Source organism: Lacerta agilis, chromosome 11 (assembly GCF_009819535.1).
Source record: "Lacerta agilis isolate rLacAgi1 chromosome 11, rLacAgi1.pri, whole genome shotgun sequence".
Classification (NCBI taxonomy): Eukaryota; Metazoa; Chordata; class Lepidosauria; order Squamata; family Lacertidae; genus Lacerta; species Lacerta agilis.
Genome location: NC_046322.1, coordinates 30,150,107 through 30,170,696, shown reverse-complemented (window position 1 = coordinate 30,170,696; position 20,590 = coordinate 30,150,107). Strand labels below are relative to the sequence as shown.

Sequence of the window (20,590 nt, the reverse complement as noted above, 5' to 3'; positions counted from 1 at the left end):
GACAGCATAAATGTTTAAAATGCCATTAACAGTACAGCTGATGTTATTTCTCAGCTACTGTTGTAGAGCTGATCATGTTTGGTTTGTGAAACATCAACAGAAAACATCAGACGTTCCTCATAGAGGAACCGTGCATGAGACGTTCCTCATAGATTGTACACAAAATCATTTCGGTGTACAGTAAAGGTAAAGGTAAAGGGACCCCTGACCATCAGGTCCAGTCGTGTCCGACTCTGGGGTTGCGGCGCTCATCTCGCTCTATAGGCCGAGGGAGCCAGCGTTTGTCCGCAGACAGCTTCCGGGTCATGTGGCCAGCATGACAAAGCCGCTTCTGGTGAACCAGAGCAGCGCACGGAAACGCCGTTTACCTTCCCGCCGGAGCGGTCCCTATTTATCTACTTGCACTTTGACATGCTTTCGAACTGCTAGGTGGGCAGGAGCTGGGACCGAGCAACGGGAGCTCACCCCGTGGCAGGGATTCGAACTGCCAACCTTCTGATCAGCAAGCCCTAGGCTCTGTGGTTTAACCCACAGCGCCACCTGGTCCCTCTTCGGTGTACAGTAATGTGATATAAATCCAGCTTGAACACAACAGATTCTGGAATATCTTCCTCCATATGGAATTGTTATGGGAGTGAGGTTATAGTTAGGATTTTTCCTAACTTTTTTCCGGACATGCATGTCCATAACATGTTGCTTTTAATAAGCTTTGGTAAAGAAGTCTGTTTTAATGAACAGTTTGATGTTTGAGCAGGATTGTTGCACCTTGTCTGGAGGTGACAGCTTTAATGTTCCAAGGCAATATAACAGAAAGTAGCAGGTGGAACCCTTGCCTCCTACCTTAAGTCATAGCTGTCAACCCTCCCTGCTGTTTTCCAATGCTATAATAAGGGAATTTCCCGCAAAAAAGGGAAAGGTTGACAGCTATGCCTTAAGTGTTGTGGTGGGTAATCTTTTTCCGTGCTGGTGGAGGAAAAATTGGGAAGTAAAGTGCCTGTGTCCTATCTCAGTGCCTTAGCAGGGGTAGGCAACCTAAGGCCTGTGGGGCAGATGCGGCCCAATCACCTTCTCAATCCGGCCCGCAGATGGTCCGGGAATCAGTCTGTTTTTACATAAGTAGAATGTGTCCTTTTATTTAAAATGCATTTCTGGGTTATTTGGGGGATATAGGAATTTGTTCATTTCCCCCCAAAATATAGTCCGGCCCACGGCTGAAAAAGGTTGCTGCCTTGGAGCATTTAAGAACTCCTTGTAGATAACTAGGGTTGTAACCAACATCAACCATACTCATGACCAATTTAAGTCCATTAATTCCAGTGGGTCTATTTGTTGATCACTTCTCCTACCTGGGCAGTTATCTTTCCACAAGAGCTGACATTGATGCCGAAATCCAGCATTGCCTGAGCTCTGTAAGTCCAGCTTTCTCCTGACTGAAGTGCAGTGTTTGAGGATCGGGACATTCGCAGGGAAACCAAAATGCATGTTTACAAAGCTATTGCACTACCAACCTTACTGTATGTTTGTGAAACATGGACCACTTATAAACACCTCCTCCATCTCCTCAAAAGATTCCATCAATGGCGTCTCCGGAAAAAAATTACGTATCACTGGGGAAGACTAATGTCAGTGTACTGGACGAAGCAAAGATCACTAGTGTTGAAGCAATGATTCTTCAATATCCACTTCGTTGTACTGGTCATGTTATTCAGAAGCCTGATTATAGTCTTCCAAAGCAACTACTCTATTCTGAACTTAAAAATGGAAAGCGTAATGCTGGTGGTCAAAAAAGAGGTTTAAAGACTCTCTCAAGGCAAATCTAAAAAAAAAAAAGTAGTATAAACACCGACAATTGAGAAACATTGGTCTGTGAGTGTTCAAATTGGAGAACAGCCTTTACCAAAGGTGTCATGGACTTTGAAGACACTCGAACTCAGGATGAAAGCGAAAAACATGCTATGAGGATGGCACGGTTGGCAAATCCACACCTTGATCAACTCTCACCTATGCCCCCACTGTGGAAGGATGTATGGATCCAGAATTGGATTCCACAGTCACTTATGGACTCACTGTTAAGACCGCGTTTATGGAAGACAATCTTACTTAGCTATGAGTGATCGCCAAAGAAGAAGATTCCGAGTATAATTAAATTTGATACAACCCTAGTTTTGCAGGACGCAGATCGCATATGTGGAGTCTAGGCATTTATAGCTTATATGTACAAAAGAGCCAACCATCACAAGGTCAAAGGCGGAGCTAGTTTATGCGAACCTGTTCCCATCCCCTCTGTCATCCGCACAATGGCTATCCTTGAATTTTAGTTAACTGCACCTGCAAATCTCCAGACAAGGACCTGGCAATCCTAGTTCTGATGGTTGCAAATTATAAGAATTAAGCATTTGCTAGCCGCAGCATATTTGGAAGAGTGAATGCTATATCGATTTGTCATTCTTATATAACTTGAGGAATTTTAAGAAGTTTTAAACAGTTGCACTAGTAGGAGCCAGTGCAACAAATCCTGTTAGTGCAATGGGGTTTTCCTAACTGACTTGGGGTGCGGGTGTTTGGTTCAGGACAAACCCCAGAAAAGCACATGGGGGAGGTGGTTCCATGTGGTAAGCAGAAATGCTTGCGCTGACAGCACAATCAAATCGCTCAACAATGAATTTCCCCCTGAGGATTTCCTAAGCTTACTTTTGGCCTTCTTTCCACATTGTATCAACTACAGGAAATACATTCTTTTGAAGCAGGAAGACAATTGCACACTTGATTTCTGGGACAGAGGCAATCAGGTAACATCAGTAACATTTGCATATATACAGGTAGTTGACCGTGTAGGTCTGCTGTAGTCGAAACAAAATAAAAAAATTCCATCCAGTAGCACCTTAGAGACAAACTAAGTTTGTTATTGGTATGAGTTTTCGTGTGCATGCACACTTCTTCAGATACACAGATTTGCATATATACACTGGTACCTCTGGTTGCGAACGGGATCCGTTCCGGAGCCCCGTTCGCAACCTGAGCAACACGTAACATGAAGCGCCGAATGTGCGCGATGCGTTCCAGTACTTCCGGGTTCGGCATGTTCATATCCCGTGCCAAATGCAACCCGCAGCTATTGTAACCCAAGGTATGACTGTATAATGTACATTAAGGCATTAAGTGTATGGCCCTAAATGTCAAAAATTGGGTGTAAAATGATTGTATTTTTATATTTGTTTATTGTCTCCTGATATTTAATTATAATCAGAATTATAGGAGAATATCTGGGATATTTCCTATAACAAGTAACAGAAATTTGGCCATATACTGGCATTAAGTGGGACCAGACCACTCCTTTTCTCTCTCTTTCTGCCACCACAACCCTTCCTCCTCATCTTTCCTTTCCTTCTCACACATGGGAATTAGGCCAAGGACCATAGGCTGTCTACCCCTGGTTTAATTGATCAGTGAAATGTAGCTGTATACACACAATACATTTAAAGCACACACATAGAATTCTGGGAACTGTAGTTTAAATCTCACAGAATTACGATTGCAATCCCAGCACCCTTAACTAACTACAGTTCCCAGAATTCTTTGAGAGAAGGTATATGCTTTACACATGCCATGTGTACACAGTCACAAATTAGTCTCCTTTTAAACAGAATGACCTTGAGTTATACTCCTGCTGTTGAAAAGGTTCAGTTCAGACACTGTCTTTTTCAAGAGGAGAGAGTGAGAGAGAATAAAATATTTGTTTTGCAACCAAATTCCAGAAATTATAAGAATTTCTGTACCTTGTACATTTTCCCTCATTGGTTACCACATTGCTTTATGTTTCAGGCAGACAAAATCGAAAGCAATGTTACAGCATTGACTGTTCTGGCAGAAAAGCCTGGATGGGAAATGATTAGCACTAGCCTGGACTATGTAAGTACTCAATTGTGCAGGAGACACACACATTTCCCTACCAATTCAAAGAATTAATATGAATGGAAAGTCCCAGTACAATCAGACCTTTTAGACTACAAAGTAATTATGTGTCATTAATTTTATCTCAGACACTGTCCTCTACGTTTCTACAATTTAAAAGCTGCAGCTGTTAAGGTATTTTCTAAAACTGTTAAAAATTATTTGTCTGCTTCCTGTTTGAAATCAAAATGTACATTTTAAACTAACTCGCTTCTCCTCCTTTCTGTGACTGCTAATTAGTATGCTGCTAGAAGACAGGCTTTGAATGTCAAATTGCTCACATGGATCATGTGACTATTCATGTGATGCTGTTTGTTTGTTTTTTCTCCTGAAGATTTTGAGTTCTATGTCTGGTCGGTTAAGAAAGAAACACATATTCTCAATTGTGACAGTTTCCCAGTAAAACTAACCTGAAATGATTTTTGCTTTTGGATAACTGATGTCTGACCTCTGCTTGGAGTAGATAAACATTATATAGTATTTTTTTGAATCAACTGGAAGTAATAGTATGCAGTATTGATGTAAAACATGAGTCCCAATTTTTTTTCCTTCAAGTAAATGAATAATAACAATACTTTCAGCATTTCCTTGCAGCTATACAAAAAAAGCAAGGCAGCAAAAAAGCAATTTAAAAAATATTCCAAACATTATATAAATTAAGCCAGCAGTCATTAAAAAAAGAAGAAGCAGTACCCCAAAAAGCCTGTTGCAAAAAATACATTTTAATTTCTCGTCAAAATCTGAGCAGTAGTGGGGTCAGGCAGGCTTCCTTTGGCAGATACAATGCATTGTTTTGCCTACCCCAGATGAAAGGTCCTGTCTGTCATGCCCGATCTATATACTTCAGATGTCTGGGCAACACAGAACAGGCTTCTCAAGGATCAGACAGATTTATATGGGTCAAAGTATTTTTGAGATACTACTTCAGATCATCATATCTAGACCCACTTATATCAATAGCCCGGCCACTATTATGCTCCTTCTGCCTACGGCAAAACTGATAGATCAAATCTACTGTCACAGCTCCTAAGTCCAATTTGTCTCTTTCCCTTGCATAATTTAGCTCCTATTTGCATTTATTTTTTATATCTCTAGCTATATCCACTCTGTTCATCGCTGAAACTTAATCCTAACCCCAGTTCGCGAAAAGCAAAATGGATCGGAGTGGATCGCCACATCCCAAACCCCGCCAGCTCACACTGGCCAGCGAAGAAGGTGGGGGGCCATTTTTCCTTTTAAAAATTGCTGCACCATCTCCAGCTGCGCCATTTAGGTGATCCAAGAGGCTTTGGAGTTAACGTATCTGATCAAAAACTGCTGACAACATGCGCTAAAACAGTCCATTTGGGGGCTTGCTACTGGCAGCAGCTGGTTTCCTACCCTACAGGGTGCACTGGGACTTCCATTGTGAAGGAGCCCCTCCCCACCAGCCATATGCTTCTCCACCTATGGTATCTTGGGCCCATCCCCTCCAGCCATCAACATTGAGGGAGTAGGATTGCACTGTAAAATTATAGCAATATTCTCTTATAGTGTTCTACTCCAGTGGTTCCCAATTGGTGGTCCGCGTAACCCACCCAGGGGGCCTGTGGCACCATTCACATAACGAAAACTACCATAGAGATAACAGTATTTTCTAAAGTAAGAGGTCCATGAATGGGATTTTGAAAAACGGGGGGGGGGGGGTGTTGGTGGTCTGTAGCACGTAGCTAATTGGGAACCACTGTTTTATAATATTGTATGGCTGATACCGTTTAGAGTTGTGACTCTTATTTCCCTGAGTACAGTGGTACCCTGGGTTGCGTACGTAATTGGTTCCGGGTTACAGTTCATAACCCAAAAAGTATGCAACCTGAACAAGCGCGTGAAAAACCCAGAAGTAGCGGTTTGTGCATGCATGAACTGCACAGAACGTTTCTCCGCATCCGCGCATTGCGTGCGCTTCCGGGTTACCGGAGTTCGTAACCTGAAAAGTACGTAACCCGGAGTGTACGTAACCCGAGGTACGACTGTATTTGCTTTTAAAAGCAAAAGGACCTACCAACGTTGTTATCTTAATCCACAATTCTCTCTCTCTCTCTCTCCCCCATATAATAAAAAATACTTTTTTTAGATAAAAATGTTTACTCTTGAAGAGACAGATGCTTTGTCAGTCAAGGTTGAAATGCAAGTGCGGATATCTTCAGAACTAGCATTCTCCCTCTTATCTGACTTCAGACATCATGTGCAGTGGGCTAAACACTATTCGTAAGCATTCCCCCCCCCTTTTAAAGTCTGTATCCACTCTCATGATCTGGTTGAAGTACCGTAGATTCTGCTTTCATAGACCAAAGTGACCTGTTAAAATGATTTCCGTAATATTCAGTAGGACAATGAGGAAGTTTCAAGTAAAATACACAATGGCTTTTATAAGCTTTAGTAGCCAAGGTTTGTTGCAATTCATACTTAGTCTGCAGAGAGCTAAAGCATGAGCCTGGATTCAGATGACATGCTAAGACAGTGGTTCCCAACCTTTTTTTGGCCATGCCCCATCTAAGCATCTCTAAAATCCTGGTGCACCCCTCCCTCCGTGACATATAATTCTTATTATTCAAAAAGTGAACTCCTATTCATGTGGAGGAAGCCTAAAAGGCTGTTAACTTTAATAACATTATCAAATTGCCCCCCTTAAAAATCAAATTGCCCCCCTGTGGGGCGTGTGCCCCACATTGGAAACCATGGTGCTAAGCTAAGCCAAGCCAAGGTTTAGCTCAGCATGGCCAGCAGCAAAACAACTAGGGAGGCTTGACATTCTCAGAGTGGTTTAACACTCAGTCCCTCTTCCCAGGGAACTCTGGGTATTGTTGCTCTGTGATGGGAATAGGGATCTCCTAACAACTCTTTTGGAGAAGACTGTTATAGATCTATGATACCAGTTTAATAGTCATTAAACTGGTATCATAGATCTATAATGTATAGTATAGATGTGGCCATTGTCTTTAGAAAAAGGTACTTTGGCAAATATCTAAAACCATGTTAGTTGGACAAGGAAATAGTTCTGTAAAGGTATGCTTTTTATAAAGATAAGCCTTGTCAGCAGTGAAAGTGTTGAACTGGCCCAAATATATCCTAGCTCTTAGATTTCAAAATGATTAAATGTGCTCCTATTTTGCATAGTTAGTATGTTGAAAAGTAACTGGGGCTGCAGTCCTAAACAAGCTGTGTTGGGAAACAGGTGAAGAATTATATAAGTGGTAAGGCAGAAATGGTAAACATTGACTTTCTCATTTTAATGCATTAACGAAGCATATTATTTTTATCTTCAAAAGTTTTGTCAGCATGGCATTTGAAAGTGGAGCAAGGGAGGAAGAAGATGCAGAGCAGGTTTAAGCTGAACCTGAAGTGAGCAATCACCCTTCCCATTTTGCTTCCTTTTGCCATTCTGTTTGGTTTAAATGTTTACTGAAAAAAATGAAGTCATGTGTAAGTTATTTAATTTGAAACGAAAGCTGCACATTCCTAGTCACAATGTAGATTATAAAGAACATATCCTTTAATTCATGTTTTACATGATACCTCAGCTACTAAACTTCACTAATGTATGGCTCATGTTCTTACAGAACGTGTAAGGTTATCCAGAATGTGACCGAAGAGGACAAAATATATCACATTACATCCATATCAATTAATGGAAATAAACCAGATGATTTTTTAATTCTCGTGTCTCAAAGAAAGCCTTGCAAGACGGGGTAAGTAGTTGAAAGCATGCCTATTTAGTGGCATTTCAAGCTTTCTACAATAAATAACAGGGCCCACACACCCAAAAATAATTATTTGCTCTGAGTTTGGATGAAATAATTAATTCTTGCAAAATGTGGGGCGTCTTGATTACTCAGAAAGTCTGGACGTAGCAAAAACTGCTTTGTAAAGACTGAAGGCAAAGGTGCATGTGTGAAAGGCCATTTGTGCAACACTCCCTACACCAGGGGTAAAGAACTGGTCTCTCCATCTCCATGGGTTAAGTGTCACAATCTTGTCAAGTAACCCACTTTTGCCTGTGCAGAGAATCAGCTGATCAGTGGGGCCTGCTAGCATAGAACTGCAGTGACTGGTTCTCCCGCACTGGGCGCTAAGCAGAGAGGTTGCCACAGGGGGCACCGCAACAGTGATGAACCACTGAGGGCAAGAGACAAGGGGGACTGAATTTGGTGTTGCACAGGGCACCGCTGAAAGCCCAAAGTCTGCCACTGCTTCTGGGAATGAGTTCGCAATGGGTCCTACTGTGGAAGGCATGTAGACATAGAGAGAAGAAAAACAATGCAAGGGTGAAGGGGCAGATGGAGAGAGCCATCTTCCTACTTCTCCCCAGCCCCATTCCACTCACCATAAATTATTGCATATCACTACTTCTTTACTATATTGTGTGCTACATAAACAAAGAAATGTAATAACCTCCCGTGCAGTGCAGAGTTAAGGCATGAGGTTTTAACAATCCTCCCCCTGCACAGAAAAATACAAAACTGAGCATCCACTGTCTTGTAACCAATACAGTAACTATAAACGTAAGTCAGCATATATATTTAAAAAAAAAGTAGCAGCAGCATTTTGGACAGCTTAGATTTTTGTTGTGGCTTGTTGATAACACTGCTCTTATTAAATTTAGAGACCCTTACATAATAGCTGTGAGGTCAGTTGCCTTGACATCTGTTCCACCTTCTGAGAATTACTGCAGGCGTGAAATCAAATGTGCGGGATTCCTGATCTACCCTGATGGAAACTCCTCTTTTGTAAGCAGCATTGTAATTAAATACAGTTATTTTATGTGCTTTACTCTCTCGTTCCCTGCCTTTCTTTGTGATACGTAGGGCTGTATGGTATCTGGTTTTCAATACTGTGATATATCACCAGCTAAACATCGCAATATGTTGATATATCACAGTATCTGAAAAAAGGAAGGAACTGCGCAGAGGTAAACAGGACAGTGTCCTAGCAACTGCTACTAGTTAAGGGTTGGGCTTGGCTACCAAATGGTGGCATTCAGGACAATCCAAAGTATGGTGAGGAGTCATAGTGAATACAAATAATCTGGAGCTGCCAGACAGACTGCCAGTAGGCTTGCTAGGCAGTAGCAGCAGGACTCAGCAGGTTGCCACAGCTTTTGCTACTGCCTCCCACTACCGCCAGGAGGACTTGCAGGCTGCTGCCACTTCTTCCCACCACTGAGGTCTCGCAAGCCCCACTGCTTGTGCTGCCACGAGGCCTTGCAGGCTGCAACTACTATTGCTGCCACTTTCTGTTGCCACCACAAGTCCTTGCAGGATGCTGCTGCTACTGCCGTCACTTCCTGTCACTGCCACAAGTCCCCACAGGCCTCTGCCACAAGGACTCACAGGCCACCGCCGCTTCTGCTGCCAAATCTTGTCGCCACTGTGAGACCTCGCAGGCCAGTGCCATTACTGCTGCCACTGCCATCGCTCCCTGTCACGGCCTTGCAGGCTGCTGCCGTTACTGCCACCACTCTTCATCGCCACTACAAGGCCTTGCAGGCTGCCACCGCTACTGCTGCCAAGTCCCATCACTGATGTGAGTCTTTGTGGGCCACCACCTCTATTGCCACTGCCTCCCATCGCTGCCATTGAGTCACCCATCCAGGCACCGATGAAACCCAGACCTACTTAGCTTCCACAGGGCTTCAAGGCTTACCTTTGGGTGCAAGGTCACTTCAATAATCTTTCCCTGTTAATCCAGAAGATGACAGTGTCATGCCTGCCAGTGCTATCTGCACTTGTCTGGTGGCCTGAAGCACCAACATAGGTTTTTCCTATGCTATCTGGGAGGCCAACACAGAAAGCAATTGAAACATTCTTGCATATTCATACTGCTCTGACCAGCAAGAAGTGATACACTGAAATAGTGTTAAGAATGAAGCCCAAGTTGTTGAGTATGAAGTAGAACAAGATGTTTTTAGTGGTTATTTCACATAACTCATGTTAACCTTCTGTATGTTTAAAGGTTTCCTACTGCATCCAAGGAACACCTGGTGTTATGCCTTATGTTGCTGCAACTCTTGATGGCTCATCAAAATCAATTGAGGATACAGCTTCTGGGTGCATTCACTTCTTGGAGTTACAGAGCAGCACAATGGACTGCATTTAGTTAAGCAATACTGTGTAAAGTACTTTACCATTTATATCTTGTACACAAGCTGTCATTAACACCAATATTTATCAAGCTGGCAAGTCAGTTCCTACTTACTTTTATGTTCAGGACCTGTATATCTAAATCCTCACAATGTTCTACGTCATCATACAATGGAGCTATTTAATGATAAATTCAGTAACAAAGTTAAGTCACCTTTCACCAACATTTCATTGTTCTTTTGCAGTCCTCAGAAAACTTGTCAAAGCAATACATATTACTGTGCACAATTTAAAATACTGATTTTTTATTTAGAAAATCTCATTGTATGTAAATTTAAATTTCTATTATAATTTTCCTAGTCTATTGTTAATCTCAACTAACAGCCGTATTTGTTATTCACGATTTTGCAGTTACATAGTGCACATATGACACTCGGTAATAGGCACTGATTTCAGAATCCCGAGAATGTCAGGTTGTGTTTCCCGTTTCTTGTGGTTGCAAAGACAGATACTGTGCATAGGCCAAGGCTGTATTTGAACAATTAAGTCCTGGCTTAGTGAGCTCCATGTGCTTTCATGCAGCTCCTTTGCTCTTCCCTCTGCACAAGAGTAGGATGCCATAGTTAAAACTTGTATTCCAAACAAGTCAGGATTGATAAGCCATTAACCATAATGATATACTGCTGCTGCCCAGGTTGTTTTCCTACTTGCACAAAGGGAGTAGCAATGGGGCAGCATGTGAATATATAGGTGTCCTATGCTATTTTAAACTACTTGATACTGCTTTCAAAATGAGTTACTGTATACATTTTAGTCACATCAACACACACCTTTGAATTAAATAATTAAAACTATGAGTATTATGCTAATTTAATTTATGGCTGTATAAGCATTTCATTATTTATTATAACTAAAATCAACCCGTTTTGGGTTTTAGATATTTTTACTATTGAACTTCCCAGGAAAGCAATGAATAACTAAAACTGACAGAATTCCAGTAGATTTTAGTAGGAACTGAATCAGGTGCCCGAAGACAACATTTCAAGAAGTGCAGTCTTCCTTCAGTGCTGTTCTATCACTGAATCTTGCACGCAACTATGTGCTCTAACCTGAGCTACAGCTGTTTCTCAAAATGTGATGTGCCTTTTGCAAATGGCCACTCTCCACTCGCTAACCATTCCTGCTCCTCCAAAGTAAAAGAAAACCGATATCGCTGAGAAAAGTTCTTCCAGAAGCCACATGGGCAGTGCCATTAACAGATCATCCAGGAAATACACTTTGGAATTGTTGAAGTGTGAGTAATTTGTAAGGAGAGAATGGTAGTTAAAGACTAAATCTGTGATTATCCAGATGTCACAGCAGACAGCAAGCAGTCAACATAAATGAAATTGCAAACTATAGCACTGCAAAGAATACAATTATTCAGAAAACACAAGAACTTGATACATGTGGTTTTATTACACTGGTTTATTTGTGGGGGAGGGAAATGACTTCATCAAGTATTTAATTCAACTAAAAAACACACAATCATTTCATTGTTATTCATGCTGCAAGATCAACCCTGCTACCATCAATGTTTTAACTTTGCTTTTGGCTATTCATCTGTGGTCTCATTCCCGTGTTCATGGTGAGGTCAAGAACTTTAACACTAAAATAGGACTCAGTTTCATTTTGAGATACCTTCTGTCGTAGCACAAGTTTCATTAGTGAAAAGTAGACTGACCTATTAGCTCTCCTTCCCATTTGTTTAGTGGTACCACATGTTATATTACCCAGTGACACGCTGGTTGGTAAACCAGCAATTGCATAGATTATCTTTCTGTTCGGAGATATACTGTCATGCAGATATACTGTCATGCAGTCACTTGCTGCAATTTATCTTCAAGCAAGGCATTTCCTCTCCTCTCTAGGAAGCTTCCATTTAAGTCAGGGTTTTATTAAGTGATCATCACTTAGGAGAGTGCAGTTATGGCTTATTCTGGAACTACAGTTCACAGTCCATTTTTAGTACTATAACTTTAAGCCAAACACAGAGAATTGTTGTAAAGAATGACGCCAGGCAGCAGTTGTCAGAAGTTAACAACTTTAGCTATTTTTGGTTTTGGTTTTTGTGGTTTAGGGCTGTCTAAAACCTCTTGGTAATCTGCACTCATTCCTTTGAGCCATCGACCAACAGTTGCCACTCGATCTAGGAAACGAAAAATAAATGTAAGAAATCAGCTTTCTGATCCAAATGCTGAGGAACACTTATATGTAATTCAGCATTGAAGTTTTACAGCCCAGATTATGCTCTTTATTATTTTACTATTATTTTCTTATTTGTACCCCGCCCATCTGGCTAGGTCCCCCAAGCCACTCTTTACTCCAAAATAAACCTCAATGGAGGCGATTCCTAAGTATTGCACATTTTTGTACAAGACTTTTTGGCAGCAACAAGTTGCAAATTCCAATGCAGTTTAACACTGAAACTGATTATTCAAAGCAAAATAAAAAATAAAAATAAAATTCCTTCCAGTAGCACCTTAGAGACCAACTAAGTTTGTTCTTGCTATGAGCTTTCGTGTGCATGCACACTTCTTCAGGGTGTATCTGAAGAAGTGTGCATGCACACGAAAGCTCATACCAAGTACAAACTTAGTTGGTCTCTAAGGTGCTAATGGAAGGAATTTTTTTATTTTTTATTTTGTTTCGACTACGGTAGACCAACATTCATACCTGTAACTGGAACTGATTATTCAATTCTGTATGTCACTTGCTTCATATAAGCCATACAGAAATTAAGGGTATCAAAATGAATACAATCTCTACCTGCAACAGTTGATGCACTATGTAGAGTTAGCATCACACCCCCAGTTAATGGCCTGTTTAAAGATGTGGTCAATAAGGTAAAATTGAGGGTTGTACCACTTAGTTTTATACCGGTAATTCATAATCAGTAGTCAAGAGTTCACTATTTTTATAGAATGGTTCACAGGTATATAACTACGCTTTAGGATAAACAGAAATTATTTGATCCCTCACCTGCATTTTGATTCTCTGGACAATCTTTTTTAAAGTGCTCCACAGATCCACAGATCCTGCAAGCACCTCCTGTAAAAGATAAAACACACCCACACAAAAGAGGTATTTAGCCACAATATATGAATTATATTAACAAATGCCAGATGTCAAGTGTACAGAGCAAGTTCACAGTTCATAAACACAAGGAAGCAAAGCTCACTGTTCATATTTTTGTGTTCCATCACATCAAAACTACAAGGCTGATTCAAATGGGCAACTGTCTTAGTTTTAAGGGATCACAAAGTTCTTCACTGTTTATGCTGCAACAGGCTAACAAGATTTGTTGTAGCATACACTTTTATGCACAAATGTTATTTCAGTTGGCAGTTATATATATAATATACACAGTGTCCAAATGGCAAGCCAATACAAAAAATACAGTCTGTGACAGGAGTCCATTGTTTCAATTTAAGCTAAACAGAATCAAATTTTTTCATTAGCAATGAAATGAGATCCTATCAAGAAGTTTGATTCTATTGAAACAATGAGTTCCTATTGTTCTATGAATCACAGCCCAATGATTCCTTATTTTGATATTTCCAGTTACAGGTGGGTAGCCGTGTTGGTCTGCCATAGTCGAAACAAAATAGGAAATTCTTTCCAGTAGCACCTTAGAGACCAACTGAGTTTGTTCTTGGTATGAGCTTTCGTGTGCATGCACACTTCTTCAGATATGTATCTGAAGAAGTGTGCATGCACACGAAAGCTCATACCAAGAACAAACTCAGTTGGTCTCTAAGGTGCTACTGGAAAGAATTTCCTATTTTGTTTCGACTATGGCAGACCAACACGGCTACCCACCTGTAACTGGAACTATGGAAGGCACCACATTGAGCCGCATGAAATGGAAGTCCAGGTATCTGAAGAAGTGTGCATGCACACGAAAGCTCATACCAAGAACAAACTCAGTTGGTCTCTAAGGTGCTACTGGAAATAATTTCCTATTTTGTTTTGATATTTCCAGTTACTGCTCTTGCAAATGGTAACTTTGGTTGTCTTAAGCTTTATAGATATATATTATATTGATATTTTATACTTCGTTGATTGATCAACTATCATAAACACTTGATTGAACTGACATTCAAGAACTTAGCAAGTTATTTTTTAATGCATTTCATGATGTAGCACATGATACTGCAGTTGCTGTGATTTGTGTGCATGTGGTGGGGAATTGCTAACAATTTATGCTATATGTACATGCACAGATAGGTATGTTATGGGTTTTCTGGATCAGGATCAATATGGCCGACATTTAAAGAGAATAATGGAATACTACTCTGCTGTATCTCTAAAATTTAGTGGGTGTCCCCCCCCCCATTAAATGTAAATACTTTGAAAAATCTTTACGGGAATCCATTTGTAATTTTAGAACTGCTTCTCAAGTAACCAGTACAAAAATACTCGTGATAAGGGGTGAACAATGTCTTTGACAATGAACCAAAATTCCCAAACAGTGGTGAGAAGCATACAAGGTCGCCAATGATAAAGCTCTCTTTTTTTACTTCTCAAACTAAGAAAGGGAGAGTACTCTCATGTCCATCAACTTAGTTATCTTTTTGGCAGGGGAGGGGGGGTTTGCAACAGTTGCACTCACCTTCAGCATAGAGTCCTTTAGGATTATCGGGACATGACCTTGAGAGGTGTCCCATCTCACCACAAATGAAGCATTTTGCATATGGAAATTCCCCTGTAAGAATTCAATGATGTTACAATCGAAATAGCCACACTAAGTTTATATAAGACACTGCAGTGAAGCCAGCATTACTGTAATCTAGAATAGTTAAATTCATTAATACTATGTGAATTGTTGAAAAATATTAAGATAGGCATGTAACTTTTACCATGCCCAACATTCAGTCGGGTTGTAGATATTGCACATACCAAGAGCGGGATCTATTTTTGCTCTGCATTTGTTGATTTCATGCTCTGTAGATCCACAGCGGTAACAAATTCCAGTTCCCATATCTTGGCTTTCGAGTACAGCTGGGCAATCTGCCACACCGTGTCCTGGCTTTCTGCAGTGGAAGCACACCTTTGGCGATACAAGGTGAATTACTAAGTGAGCAGAAAGAGATGTGAACTGAAAGCAATCTCTTTTTCTGCTAGCCACATTTAAAATGAATCTTACCCCCCCCCCAAAAAAACCCAATGAGATCTGATGAAGTAGGAGCCCGTGATGCATAGTTAGAGAAACACAGCCCCAGTGTTTTAGGGTTAATCTTTGCATTTAACATGCAGGTTAATGGCACCACCCAAACTGATGGAATTAGGATTTTTTAAGAACTGCCCTATATCTTTAGCATCATGTCTAATTTGGCCATTAATCTGAAGCTAAGATTCCTGAAGAGCAAAGCCATTATTCTCACCAAGACTTTAACAATGGTATTTGAGTAACCTATCCAGAGAAAAGCCAAAGGCACACACCTTCTTACTTAGGATCCTAAATATTCAATGGCATCACCTTTTTCTAGCACTAAGTATAACCTGAGACACCCATGGAACTCAATTTGAAAGCAGTTCCACAAACCATACTTAAGCACAACAAATTCCACATATTTACCTATTTAACCTTGAGTAGGAGCTAGCTAGGAGATACGGATGGCGCTTGTGGTATACACCACTGAGCCTAGGGCTTGCCAATTGGAAGGTCGGTGGTTCAAATTCCTGTGACGGGGTGAGCTCCTGTTGCTCAGTCCCAGCTCCTGCCAACTTAGCAGTTTGAAAGCACGTCAAAGTGCAAGTAGATAAATAGGTATCGCTCCGGCGGGAGGGTAAATGGCGTTTCCGTGCGCTGCTCTGGTTTCACCAAAAGCAGCTTAGTCATGCTGGCCACATGACCCAGAAAAACTGTCTGCAGACAAATGTCGGCTCCCTCGGCCAGTAAAGTGAGATAAGTGCCGCAACCCCAGAATCATTCGCGACTGGACTTAACTGTCGGGGGTCCTTTACCTTTTTTAGGAGCTAACTTATGGATTCATCACTCCAGAAAATTACACTGAAACAGGTAACTCAAGTAACCCAAAGTATACGTGCCCATTAAATAACTCTATAAACTGATGCCAAGAGTACCAAATTCTACATCATAATCATCCCCTAAATGCTTTGTGAATTCTGGAAAGGTGATATTGCTCCAGAATATAATCATGCCCAGTGAAGTAGCATAACTAAACTATTGGATTATGAGTGCCATCACTCTTTGTAAACCTAACCTAACAAACGGGCTGTAAAGAAACATAAAATAAAGAATTTTGTTTCCCCCTGCTGCGCATGACTTCTGAAAGTCCTCATGGATGATTTTCTCTATAGACAGCTGCTTTTACAGCTCTCTTACTGTGATCTGAACTGCATAAATTGATTCTGCATTTGTATCAGTTGTAATGCAATCTGCAGATGAAAACTGCCATAGAAAACATTACTATTGTGCATAAAACCCATAACTTTCATTTATCAGTATTTTATTTCCCATCCCTACAATCTGTAGGATGACTGAATTATCACTCTGCTATAAAAGAGAGAATAAAGACACAACAAAAATCAAGAGTGCAGAATACAGTAATAGAAATACAAACATCCTCAGCTCATAAACATTTAAGTATAACAAACATTTAATTATAGCAGAACAAACATAAATTTCTAGTTCAGCTTTAATAATTTTGAATATTCAAAGCAAAACAGTCTTAAAACATTTTAAAAAATCTGAGCACTAAACATACATGCAGATCCAGAAACTGCCAATCTAGTTCAGAAACAAGCTTTTTACAAGTATATAAAGTTGTGCTGTGTACACAAAAGACTGCAGCATGAGGAGAAAACCTATTTTCAGGCTAAAGTGGGGAACCTGTGGCCCTTCAGATGACTGGCTGCGGCTGATGGGAGTTTGAGTCCATCCCTGTGCTAAACATGCTCACTAATATATGGAAGCCAAGACACAAACGTGTTCACTAATGGTTATCTGGACTGAGATAAATTATTGTGATCTCACTTATGTGAGTGAGTAGTGTCATTTACACTATGAAAAGAAAAAGTAACAGGCACCAAAAGAAAGAAATTACAATGGAACATCACCTTACCATTGTGTTCTTTTTCATTTCCTGCCTTTTCACTCTTCTCCCCTCTCGCCGCCGGTCCTTTTTCAAAGCTGTTGCTATTTCATCCTTTGCTTCACGGCTGTTGATCAGCTCTCCTTTATGCAACGTCTGAGAGTTCTGTTTTAAATATTCCATAAAACCGTTGACATCTTCATTCGTATAGTCTTTTTTCTTCTTATTTTTCTTCTTCCCTTGAGTACTTCTCAAGGAAAAGTTGTTTGAAGAGCTTTGCTTTCTATTTGTTGTTGTGTTTCCGGTGGCATCATTTTTCATATGTTCCCATGGTGTTGCATCCAGAGCCTTCTTGTTGTGGGTGACATTTGCTCGTGCCCACCTGGTCATGACTTCCTATAAGACTTAAAAGATGTTAGGTTCACATTACTGGATTACTGCTATTTATAGGTTCAGCCTTGATTAATGAGGTGGACTACAGCTCTTATCATACCTGACCACTGACTGTGATGAGAGCTGGAGTGCAACAACAAATACAGGAACACCGGTTCCTTATCCCTGGCCAAGATCCAGAAGTGAATAAGCATTTCTATTTGTTTAGACCAGCACAACTGTGCTAGCTGCAGCTGATAGGAGTTGTACTCCACAACATGGGGGGGGGGGAGGGAGAGAGAGAGAGAGAGAGAGAGAGAGAGAGAGAGAGAGAGAGAGAGAGAGAACAGAATCAGGCCTCCTTTTATTCCCCTCTGGGCAGTGCCTCAGATCCAACCTTTACCCTTTCAGCTCCCAGTCTGAGGGGAACTGGAGACCAATTGGAGACAAATTAAGAGTGAGATCTACTGGCAGGTAGATCTGGATGACTTGAAACAGATGGGCAAGGGTTGCTGGTGCCCACCCATAAGTCAAAGGACAGCAGCTAGAAAAGGCTAACCCACAGATCCTACCCTAAATTGTTGGCATCCATCTGTCTAGAGACAGTGGAGTGCACTTCCAAAGCTGAAGTTAAATTGCTAGAGAATCACAGTTCACAGTGCCTGCTGTGGCTGTGGAGACAGGTAACTTGTTATGACTGCCTCCGGCATTGTTTTTGCTGCATTAGCAGCACCAAACTGATCTCTACAGGACGCAAGCTTGGGCAGTGTGTATGGAGGTACTTGGCTGCCCAGAAAACAAATCCCCCTCTTGGCCTCACTGATGTGGTCCAAAGGAAAGCAGAGCAATACATTTGGCACCAGCTTGGCTGCAGGAGTTGCCGTAAGGAGGCATACAAAGCGCCATCCAACTGTCTTAGGGACACCATTCGGGGATTTGTGTAGCCTTAGCCTTTTCTTCTCCCAAAGTTGTCCTGCAAGACAGCGGGTACAGATTTATCCTCGGGGTTTTCTCGAGTTATAGCTGCAAGGCAGCAGTGGCATGGCATCCTTCTCCCTACCCTAAATAAGACTGCTTTAAAGCGACAGGGTGGGAAACGACCACAATGATTTATGACTTGCGAACCTGTTTCTGGCATTGACCAAAAATTCCGGGGACTCAACATAGGCTCAGAAGCATCCCAGGGTAATAATAATAATAAACCCGAAATAGATCAGACAACAAGCCTGGTCTGCAGGATCTCCGCCCGGGATCATACCCAACCCCGACCTGGGCATGTTCACTTCCGCGGACACGTGCGGAGCAGCTACCGAGGGAACGGAGGAGCCCCCGGCACTCAGGCCTTCCGGGACAGCAGCCGAGCTCCAAGTGCCCTCCTGAAGCAAGTGCCCAGCGGCTCCAGGCGCCGCTTCGCCTTCCCCGCCTCCCGAGCAAGAAAGAGGTCACTCACTCACCAGTGTCAGGACTCAGGAGGCGAGAAGCGCCACGGAAAACCTCCGGCGCAGTCGAAACTCACAGCCCGGGAGGGAGAGAGAGGCACCGGAAACGTCCGGAGCCCGAACTGCTGCACTTCCTGTAGGTAGGCGGGTGGGTGGAGGCGGAGCGGTTGCTATGGGACCAGGCGCAGGCGGAAGCTGAAGCAACAGGCGGGAAGCGCGAGGTTATGTCCTGGCTCAGCCTAACACTGTGGAGGTTTATTAGGCGCGCGCAACACATTGAGCCTCAATGGGCTGAAAAGAGCCGGGCTCTGTATACGATTGCAGGTTTAGGCGGTGTGGGCGGCGGCAAAAGAAAGCCACCATGCACTCCCCTCATTTCTTGGTTTCTGATGAGAGTCTGTAGCTGTAGCTAAGCACATACAGTCATGGGAAAAAGAAAAAGAAAATTAAAAAGTGTGCATGCACACGAAAGCTCATACCAAGAACAAACTTAGTTGGTCTCTAAGGTGCTACTGGAAGGATTTTTTTTTAATTTTTTATTTTGTTTTGACTATGGCAGACCAACACAGCTACCTACCTGTAACGGGGAAAAGAAAGGGCACCCTCTTTGAATTATGTGGTCTTGCATGTTGCTTAGTCATAATAACTAACTCATCTGTTTCTTAGCAGGTTAGGTAAATACAACCTCAGATGAACACATGATGTATTACACTGTCTCATTTAACTGAAATAAAGCCAAAATGGAAAAGCCATGTGTGAAAGAGCTTATGTACACCTTATGATTCAATAGCTTGTAGAACCACCTTGAGCAGCAATAACATGAAGTAATTGTTTTCTGTAGGACTTTATTAGCCTCTCACATCATCGTGGAGGAATTTTGGCCTGTCTTTACAGTGTTGCTTCAGTTCATTGAGATTTGCTGGCATTTGTTTATGCACAGCTCTCTGAAGGTCCCACACAGTATTTCAATTGGATTGATGTCTGGATTTTGACTGGGCCATCGCAACACCTTGGTTCTGTTCTTTTTCAGCAATTCTGTTGTAGATTTGCTGGTGTGCTTGGGATCTTTGTCCTGTTGCATGACCCAATTTCAGCCAAGTTTTAGTTGTTGGGCAGATGGCCTCACATTTGACTCTAGAATACTTTGGTATACAGAGGAGTTCATGATCAACTTAATGACTGCAAGGTCCTCAGGTCCTGTAGCTGCAAAACAAGCCCAAATCATCACCCCTCCACCACCATGCTAGACAGTTGGTATGAGGTGCTTGTGCTGATATGCTGTGTTTGGTTTTTGCTAAACATGGTACTGTGCATTATGACCAAACATCTCCACTTGGGTCTTGTCTGTCCAAAGGACATTGTTCCAGAAGTCTTGTGGTTTGTTCAGCTGCAACTTTGCAAACTAAAGCCGTGCTGCCAAGTTCTTTTTAGAGAGACAAGGCTTTCTTCTGGAAACCCTTCCAAACAAACCATACTTGCTCAGTCTTTTTCTAATTGTACAGTCATGAACTTTAACATTTAACATGCTAACTGAGGCCTATAGAGCCAGAGGTGTAACTCAGGTTTTTTGCAGTTTCTCTGAGCATTGCATGTTCTGACCTTGGGGTGA

General features: G+C 41.7%; 2 protein-coding genes across 8 annotated transcripts in view; one reads left to right on the top strand and one right to left on the bottom strand.

The window, feature by feature from the left end:
- The window catches only part of ACOT12 (acyl-CoA thioesterase 12), a 28,480-nt gene extending 18,311 nt beyond the window's left edge, over nucleotides 1–10,169 (top strand). For 2 of the 3 annotated variants that reach the window (XM_033163927.1, XM_033163926.1), the window contains 7 exons: nucleotides 2,726–2,789; nucleotides 3,823–3,909; nucleotides 5,047–5,166; nucleotides 6,065–6,198; nucleotides 7,551–7,679; nucleotides 8,594–8,717; nucleotides 9,943–10,169. In XM_033163927.1, coding sequence (XP_033019818.1) covers nucleotides 2,726–2,789; nucleotides 3,823–3,909; nucleotides 5,047–5,166; nucleotides 6,065–6,198; nucleotides 7,551–7,679; nucleotides 8,594–8,717; nucleotides 9,943–10,086 — 802 coding nt within the window. In that variant the 3' untranslated portion in view covers nucleotides 10,087–10,169. The remainder of the gene's footprint in view (nucleotides 1–2,725; nucleotides 2,790–3,822; nucleotides 3,910–5,046; nucleotides 5,167–6,064; nucleotides 6,199–7,550; nucleotides 7,680–8,593; nucleotides 8,718–9,942) is intronic. The other variant, XM_033163929.1, reaches the window with a different exon arrangement.
- A 1,759-nt stretch (nucleotides 10,170–11,928) lies between these two features.
- ZCCHC9 (zinc finger CCHC-type containing 9) lies at nucleotides 11,929–19,121 on the bottom strand. 5 transcript variants are annotated; one of them, XM_033163923.1, is made up of 6 exons: nucleotides 18,997–19,121; nucleotides 17,201–17,566; nucleotides 15,012–15,162; nucleotides 14,725–14,817; nucleotides 13,092–13,160; nucleotides 11,929–12,258 (listed from the first exon to the last, which is right to left on the bottom strand). In XM_033163923.1, exons 2-6 carry the CDS (start codon nucleotides 17,558–17,560, stop codon nucleotides 12,140–12,142), a joined length of 792 nt encoding a protein of 263 aa, XP_033019814.1. In that variant the 5' UTR covers nucleotides 17,561–17,566; nucleotides 18,997–19,121; the 3' UTR covers nucleotides 11,929–12,139. The 5 variants fall into 5 exon arrangements, with proteins under 5 accessions (XP_033019814.1, XP_033019812.1, XP_033019813.1 ...); XM_033163921.1 differs by lacking the exon at nucleotides 18,997–19,121 and adding an exon at nucleotides 18,812–18,962; XM_033163922.1 differs by lacking the exon at nucleotides 18,997–19,121 and adding an exon at nucleotides 18,853–18,962.
- Nucleotides 19,122–20,590: the final 1,469 nt, after the last annotated feature.

What these genes read in the sequence shown, in the direction of transcription:
- ZCCHC9 (XM_033163923.1), bottom strand. Translation starts at nt 17,560, where the DNA reads ATGACCAGGTGGGCACGAGCAAATGTCACCCACAACAAGAAGGCTCTG. An exon ending in AAATGAAAAAGAACACAATG is followed by an intron (nt 15,163 to 17,200) that starts GTAAGGTGATGT and finishes GTATCGCCAAAG; the next exon opens with GTGTGCTTCCACTGCAGAAA. An exon ending in TCCAGAGAATCAAAATGCAG is followed by an intron (nt 12,259 to 13,091) that starts GTGAGGGATCAA and finishes TTCGTTTCCTAG; the next exon opens with ATCGAGTGGCAACTGTTGGT.